General features: G+C 30.0%; 1 protein-coding gene across 1 annotated transcript in view; it reads right to left on the bottom strand.

Moving 5' to 3' along the window:
- Positions 1 to 2,439: 2,439 nt before the first annotated feature.
- The window catches only part of LOC105620943, a 58,765-nt gene continuing 52,403 nt past the window's right edge, over positions 2,440 to 8,801 (bottom strand). Inside the window, exons 23-26 of the mRNA XM_012202420.1 lie at positions 7,529 to 7,871; positions 7,146 to 7,262; positions 5,327 to 5,536; positions 2,440 to 2,905 (exon numbers count right to left, since the gene is read on the bottom strand). Coding sequence (XP_012057810.1) covers positions 2,440 to 2,905; positions 5,327 to 5,536; positions 7,146 to 7,262; positions 7,529 to 7,871 — 1,136 coding nt within the window. The remainder of the gene's footprint in view (positions 2,906 to 5,326; positions 5,537 to 7,145; positions 7,263 to 7,528; positions 7,872 to 8,801) is intronic.

Below are 8,801 nucleotides of genomic sequence, written 5' to 3'. Positions count from 1 at the left end.
TTTTTTCAAATCAAAATAATGAAGCAGCACATGTCGAAAAAAACAACTTATCATGTTCCATATTTAATAACAAAAAAATGGCACTGTTCGCTTAAATGAATTTTTTCGCATTGGATTTTATTGATAAATGTCTAATCTCTAAAATACAACTTCAGATGTCAAAATAAATTACACCTACAACTAGCGTCATCTAAATGTGAGCCGCGGAAACTAAGTTTAATACCTAATAAATACTTAATTAAATAGTAAATAATTAATAATAAATACGATCTAATTGTTGTTAGTATTTCTTCTGCGTTTACCAACATTTCATTAAACATTGATTTAGAAAAATTTGTGTTATCGTATGTATTTTCGATGTTTTCATATAATCCCGCATTATAAAAATTTGTTAATTATGCTCCTATGTTATCATTTTTATTATATTTTGAACAGTATTGATAATTGTATATTGTATTGTAAATAATTATTATAATTGTAATATCGAATTGTATAAAGAATAATATAATAAAGAATAATATTTATTGCAATTTCATTAGCAATACAATAAAATAATTAGACATAAAAATAAAAAAATTAATTAAAGATATACTTACTTGCAAAAACGAACTATTAAATTTATTAATAGCTTATTTGTTTTGTGAATGAGTATACTTAGAGTATACTTAAAGAAAAGAGAAAAAATTGGCCGATAAAATTGGCAGGGATGATGGAAGGCCTCTATAGTTCGTTTTTATTAAATCTTACCTTAAATTGACAATATATGTTTAGAAAAGATTAAATTGATTAAAAGTTTCTATAATTGCTAGTAATTATAGAGATTTATATTAGTAATTATATTTGATAAATACTGAAAATTTGCATAAAGATATATAATTATATAATATTTTATAATTTTATAAGATATTATAAGATAAATATTATATATAAAAAACAAAATTCATTAAATTAATTTGTTTGAATTTTCAGTTTCGTTTAAAATTTAATAACTTTTATTTACATATGTAGCAGATGTGAAATTAAAATTTTTTCGCTCAAAGACCATTAAATTATCCCTCCTATGAATATTCTGGATAGTCGGCACGCTTCTGTTTTGAATATGTATTACAGAGACGAAGCATGTTCTACTTTTGAAGATACGATTTTATCAATAGTGTCAGAAAATGTAATCACGTAGTTCAAACTAAAAATGGATGTACTGTACGGTAGTGTACGACGATTTCGACGATAACAAGAAAAAGATCGACATGATCTCTCTCAGGTTTTTCTCTGTCCGAACTAGCATCTGGAGATCTAGACTCGTGCGCCATTTGATTTTACACCAGCGCAGCGGCGGTATATGAGGTAAAATAGTTTAGGCGGCGGATTCGCTAAAAATTTTAAAGAAGAATTCAGCAATAAAATGTAGCATGGAGGGAGGGGAGGGCGCTAAGTACCAAGCTTACACGCAGGCGACTTTATACCAGATACGGCCCTGTGAGTACGTAAAGTACAATATAGAATTATAAAAAAATACTGAGAAAATAAAATACAAAAATTAATAAAAAAGTAACAATAATAATGAAAATAAAAAGATGGTGGAACAATAAATGGAAGAACCCTAAATAGACAAATAAAATCTAAGAAGCAATAGCAGAAGTGAAATTCGAGGAAATAGAAAAAAGTACATTATTTATCGAAGATTTTTTTTTAAACATGATATCATGTTGGTAGAATTGTCATAACATCTTATCAGGACTTTGAGTAAAATAAGGTGGAATAAACTAAATATTACGTTTTTGATCATTTTCTAATTTTTTTAAACAAAAGTAAAATAAATGCTTCAGTTTCTTAATAAAGTTCTCAAAGTAGAATTCAAGAGTGTTAAAAAACAATTATAAATATTCGCTCACATATAGAATTCAACAGCTTTGAAATAAATTTTAATTTATGATCATATGATTTGTTATTATTAAATTCTGGCTATTTGAATTTTAGATTGTCTATATAATAATATAATATATATAGTTATATTATATATAGTTCAACAAAAAATATAATTTATATAATTTAAAAACAAGGATATTTTTTATTTTACTCAATTAAATAAATTTGTAAATTAATATTTATTAAATATAAACTATACAAAAATTCATGCAGAAAGATGAAATAACAGACATGACGAGATTTGAGTAAATCATTTTACTAATGTTTATTAATAAACATTTCATATAGATTATTTGAATTCATTATAATTTAATACGTGTTGTTCTTGTAATCGTCGCAATTACAGTTTATCGTTATTTACACTATTCAGTATAAAATGCGAGTTCGAGATTACATCGTCGTCATCGTTATCATTGTCACACCACTATACTGTTTTATTATTATTATTATTACGACTTTTCTCATTTGCTTCTTTTTTTTCTCGGACACTACCTGTCATCGATTAATTAATTATCAATGCTTGTACTCAGGAAAATGGTGGGACAATAGGGCAGTATTTTCGTTATCACTAGTGTTGTTGGTAATTAATTCTTTAGGGGAATCATTATTCATTATATTACAATCTAGACTAAAGTTATCGTCTAGAGGACGCTTGTTAATATTAGGCGTGTGATTAACATCGATTCCACGAACTTCGCTTTGCTGTTGTTGGGATTGAGCAGATTCGACTTCGGCGTTGCTGCCGGCGTCGAGGTTGTTTTCGATTTGTGGGGGAGATGGATAATAGCCGCGCTGCGTGATTGGCAGTTGTTCCACCGGCAGTTGGTGTTGCTGTTGCTGCGCCTGTTGCTGCACCGGCATCGCAGGCGGCGGTGGTGGCTGCTGTGGCGGCCGGTGCTGCACTCCTCCTCCTCCTCCTCCTCCTCCATCCTCACTAGTCCACCGGGCTACTTGTTGTTGAGCTTGAATAAATGCATCACTAGAAAATAATAAGATTACACGAGCCCATTGGATCTAGTCCACCGCCACTAATGCTGCATTCGAACGCACGACGTAACAACATTCAGTAAACGAAGTCAGTGGTGAGACCCAGTCGACCCAGAAACAGGAGCTGTTAGTGTATACGTGATTATTCTCTAGGGGCTTGGTAAACAGCAGGGCTATTCTGTAATCCTTAACGTAAGTTTTGTTATCGTTAGAACTTCGTAACGCGTGTTTTTTTTTAAAAAAACTGCGCACGACATTATAACAATAACGAAACTTGCGTTAAGAGTTACAAAATAGCTACAAGTCTCTATATAATCTAATGTATAATCAGAAGTTTAATATAGTTTACAATAGAAAGAGATGATGAATTATAAGGACGCATTTCGATTAGAATGGAAAAGCAAAAGCTGTTTGAGCTAATCAGATATCATCTTTTTCTCTCTATCTTTTTTCTGATTCCAGATAACATGCATGTTGCATAAGATATCTAAAAAACGTCTTTTAGACATCATTTAGAATAAATAAAAAAGTTTAGATGCATAAATGTTATCTGAATTGGCTTTCGCTTTTGAACATTCTACTTTTCCGTTCTTAATCTAAATACGCTTTTACGAATTAGCTGTAGGCTAATCAGAAAATGCTCTAAGCATTAGTTTTAAAAATTTTGAATATTTATATAGCTGCAAAATTGCAACAATGATAAATATATTGTATCAAAGTACAATTGAATTACTAAATTAAAACTATTATTTCTTATTATAGCATAAACAAGATTATACAAATTCTATCATTAAAATTTTCATGTATACTAATTTATATATTTTACTAATTTATGTATCTCGATTATTAAAAAAATGTTTTTAAATCAAGAATATAAATTTTAAAAATAATCTATTCGATGATTAAAAAAATATATCCTCGTTATTGATATATTTTTTTATAATTTGTATGTAAAAATATATAAAATGATAATATTTTACTAATTTTACGGAATTCATTTATTTTATATTTTATTTTACCTCTAATTAAATTGAAATTAGACTCTGCAGAAGAAATATCACGTACACACATTAATCGAAAAGTTAATTAAGACATTTAAAGCACGTGCCAAGCTTTGTGACTCACTACAATTGCTATTTTATATTTTAATTCAACATTCCTTATATATATTATACACATTATCAAACGAAGAGAAACTTATTCAGATAAGGATAAGTGCGTACATCACAATATATATCATTTTATTGCGCGAAATAGATTGGAAAAAGTCTCTTACAGTCGCTTGATAAATTATAGTCTAATATAATCTATTATAGTTTAACAAGTTTTTGCAATGCAAAATTCTAGAAGCGACATGCACGAGATTTAGTCATAATTGTGAGTTCTGCTAGATGTCCCAGATCTATTTAATTGTATTAATCAATTACGTGAAAGTTGAACATTAAAAAAAATAAATATTATTAAGACTTAAGAAATGACTGTATATGAATACATCAAATACGATAGAGAACACGATTAAAATTAGACATTTCGAATAATACAATATATATTTTTTTATTAAATCAATTTATTTTAGATATGATTGCGCGCCGATAACTTTCGGACTTTCAACACACTCATTCTGAAAGACTAATTATTTTCCCTGAAAAAAAAAGTTACTTACAAAACATAAATTATCAATATTTAGTCTATGTTTAAAGATGAGTCAATTTATAATAATAGATTTGGGACACATTTGTATTTCGAAAAAGAGTTCACTAGTTATATATGTGTTGGTATTGTATAGAGCAACATTCATACGATGCAGAAGCGAACGAAAAAGCATGCAGGCTTTCGTGTGCTTTTCTCTGCCAAATTTTATATGTTGCATTATTCTTAACAAACTGCTTTATTAATTCAATCTGCGATGCAATTGCGAACGCTGCAATTCTGCGAAATTGAATATTGTATGCCGAGTCCATTTATACTTTTTTACGTAGATTTCAGATTCTCCAGCCAATAGTGATTGTGATTTGCACAATACTCATAATTTTTTGTTTTATATATATATTCTTGAATATCTGCGATTACGGAAAAATCAGTTACAAATATAGCTTTTTCTAAATCTAAAAAAAAAGTCTCCTACTTGTTCTCAAATTCTTATTAAATTGCGCCTTTTGTTGTGCGGTACAACATATGACTTTTCTATATTGTTCACAATTATTCTGATATCAATTTTATTAATTATTTTGATTAATTTTCTTTTCGCAAACGACAACACATGCATCATCCTTATCTGAGATATATGTGAATTATTGTGGGATTCGTGATAGAGAAAGTGTACAGACGTGAATCGATAACATGTCTCAGTGACAGTGAATAACTGCTACTAGTGAAGCCGTAAGATTTTTCGTGACGCAGAGTCTTGCAATACCTTTCACAATCGGGTGTTTCACCCCTAGTATTTGAGCCTCTGTCAGGATCGGCAGTTTCATAGATACCCTCGTCCTCAGGGTGCATTTGATGGGAGTGTTGATGGGTGTGTTGATGATTGCCGTAAGGACTTCGGGATGTTGGCTGACGGTATCTACCGTAGACGAATCTACTAGCGTCCTCGTCGCGGCCGCGGCTACATCTTCTGCTTCTACGTAGGAAATCCAATCAATTTCTATATAAGTCCACGAGCTACGCGAAACTCACGCGAAAAATTTTATATCGCTCTTCGAGATTTATTGCTGCCCTTCATACTTGAGAATTTACTTTAGATATTACACACTAAAAAAATATATTCTAAATTTTAATAAATATTTATTTGAAAGTGCCAACTACAAATTTACTTACAGTAAATATTTATTCAATAAAAAGAAATGATGGTTAAATCAAATTAATAGTTTCTGTACCAAATAAATATATTTTATATTATTATATAAATAAATATATTTTATTTTATATTTAGTAAATATTTAGTTGATACTATTCAAACGCACGCGTGTATAATTTATTAAAATTTAGTATATTTTTTTTAGTATATATAAAATTTAATTTATTTAAAATATAACGGATCGTTTATTCTTAATTGTTTTCAGAGTCACTCTTGTTTTATTTTTTATTTATTTGTATGCTGTTTGTATAACTTATAATATATATATAATTCTTTTTATGTTTTCCTGAATGCAGCAGTGACAGTCACACCTGATATTGGTAAGTCAATTTTTATTGCTATTCGGCGCCTCATTAATATTTGAATTGCAATAATTAAGCTTGTTACGAATATTTAGTATAAACAGACTCCGCATTTTATGCCTTGAGTAAATTTTCTGTGCGTAAATATTTATTAATGATTTATTACCAAATGTGTGTCCTTTTCTCGTAATCCTTGCGCGTGTTTTACTGTAATCTACGGTTTCGCAAAACATCGAATATAGTGTCTGATATACATAAATAAATGCGTCGAGTCTGACAGCCTTTTGATGCGCAAGATAGGAAGCAGAATAAGATAATAAGTTAACCCTCTCATTTTATTATAATTTATTTTTCTATTATTTTTTACAAAATATACCAATTTGATTTTTTTATGTATTTTGTTTAAAATACGGAACATTATAATATTGTGCATATGTAATTTTTTTATAAAAAGTTTATTCTAAGAAGGAATTTATTATAAATTTCGTTTTTGAAAACCGGCGAAAAATATAATATAATATTACGATATTGAAAATAATAAAAAATGTAGTTATTAAAAATGTACTTATTATTGATTATACAAAATTATAAAATATAAAAATTATATTTAAGTTAACAGTAGAGTTAGATAAAATTGATGAAAATTTAAAAGTATAATTTAGATTCTTATAAAAATATTTTTATGGCAATTTGCCACTGCAATTAATTGACATATGAGAGGGTTAAGATAAGTTGGCGAAAGAGAAGATAGTAAGCGATTTACAGTGAGAGTTATGGCAGCGTGTGAAATATCTGCTGACAATAATTGTGATTAACAAAGTACGAAGAAGCTCAAACGTATGTAGCCAATCGTTTCGATAAGAGTACATCGTTGAATTAAAACGATGTCTAATTTACAAAGTACTGCTAAAACGTCTAAGAATATATTTTTCGTGTATTGTAATAGACACTCTTGTAGTTCGGAATGATTATATCTTGATGTTACTTCGAAATTAACGCTCATTGTCTGAGTTGAGTTTAAAAAGCTTGTCTGTTATAAGCGCGCGTATTTTTTTCTCATAAGTTCTTACCCTTGTGATGACTCGCTACAAACAGAAGAATCGATTCTGTAATGTCGATCCGGTTCGGTCTCGGATGTTCGAATCTCTTCGGACCCGCTCGGACTCATCTGACTAGTCATGTAGGGTCTGATGACAGGATTAATTATTGACAGCTTTTTAATTTAAAATATCTAAAAATGGACTTGATTGTAAAAATGTAATTGTATAATAAAAATTAACCGGCGGAGTATATGTACTAAAATTAAAGAATTCGTAATTCCAAGGGCATTAAAATTTATTTTGCGATGTGAGATTTTAATATCGATATTTTTAAAAACCTTTAAGAATTGTGAAGGCTCTAGAAATCTAAAATTTTCTCAAGCAGAAAAAAAATATTAATTTATATAGAGTACCTCGCACTTGCTCGGTGCTCAAGTTGACGAATGAGATCCTCGAGATTACGTATACGAATAGTGCCGCATGGCGGCTGCAGCTCCACGTCATCCTCCTCTTCTTCCTGACCGTTATCAATGCCATTGTCTTGACCATCGGTATCCTTGCGGTACACGTCGGGATAGCCACACTCGGCCAGTGACTTACGTAGCGCGTCCTCGTCAAGGAGATTGCTACCCGATGGAGTGCCCACAAGATCGCGACGACTCGCCGCATTCTTTAGCACCTCGAGTATATCCTCATGATAGCCATTCAACTGATTCAAAGTTCTTTCTACGTGTTCGATCGCGCCTCCACCTAGTCCTGGCAAATACGTGACTCGAGTTACCGCTCCATAAATAAAAAGTCTTTCGGTGGTGCAGTTTGCATTAATCCTTTCATGCGCAAGTCTTTCTTTCCATTTTGGTAATTATGCATAATAAGGGCGACCTCACAGATTTCAATGATCTCAATATATATTATCAAGATCATGAGTGACTTACAACAGATTTTAGCTGTTATTCATTCAAAAAATTAACAAAATAAGTTATATAAAATACAATTTTTGCAATTTTGTAACGATTTTCCATGTAAAGCGACGTCCAATTCACTTTCCTCCTTGACTTTTCATGTAACGCAAGGTCTCCCACGACCCTCCGTGCTTAGGGGCGTTTGACACGATCCTGTTCCGATGAAACAAACTCTACTTTAAAAACACAAATTATTTTCTTATTGTTCTACAAAATTGACATATAATTAAAATTATACCATAACTTAGCATAACTTCAAATAAATATAATTCTGAGAAAAATTACTAGTACTTAAAGATCTTTTTTTTGCATTTTCAAGGAGTTTCTACTTTAGAGTTTCTATTTTAAAAATTAGTCATCGTTTGAATTTATCCTTCCTGTATTCTAGCAACTTTTAAAAAGTAAGGACGTGCTTCATTTTTCAAAAAATTGCGTATTTTGACATGTTATAAAGAGCAGAATCAATTTTTTTCGCAAGTAATCATTGTAAAAGCATGATAAAATTTGAACTTTTTCCTACTAAATTAAAAAAAAGAAAAATTTATACGATTTTTTTTTTCGCGAAGTTACAGCGTCCTCAAAGCTATGCATTTTTGCTTATAATCAATTACCGCCAACATTATCCGATACGTATCATAGGAAAATTACTGGTCGGATTTTGATGACTCTAATTCAATCTTTCTTTCAAAAGAATAATGATTTACACTGAATTTCTCTGAACATT

The sequence above is a fragment of the Atta cephalotes genome (assembly GCF_000143395.1).
Source record: "Atta cephalotes unplaced genomic scaffold scaffold00031, whole genome shotgun sequence".
Classification (NCBI taxonomy): domain Eukaryota; kingdom Metazoa; phylum Arthropoda; class Insecta; order Hymenoptera; family Formicidae; genus Atta; species Atta cephalotes.
This window is presented reverse-complemented; position numbering and strand designations above follow the sequence as displayed.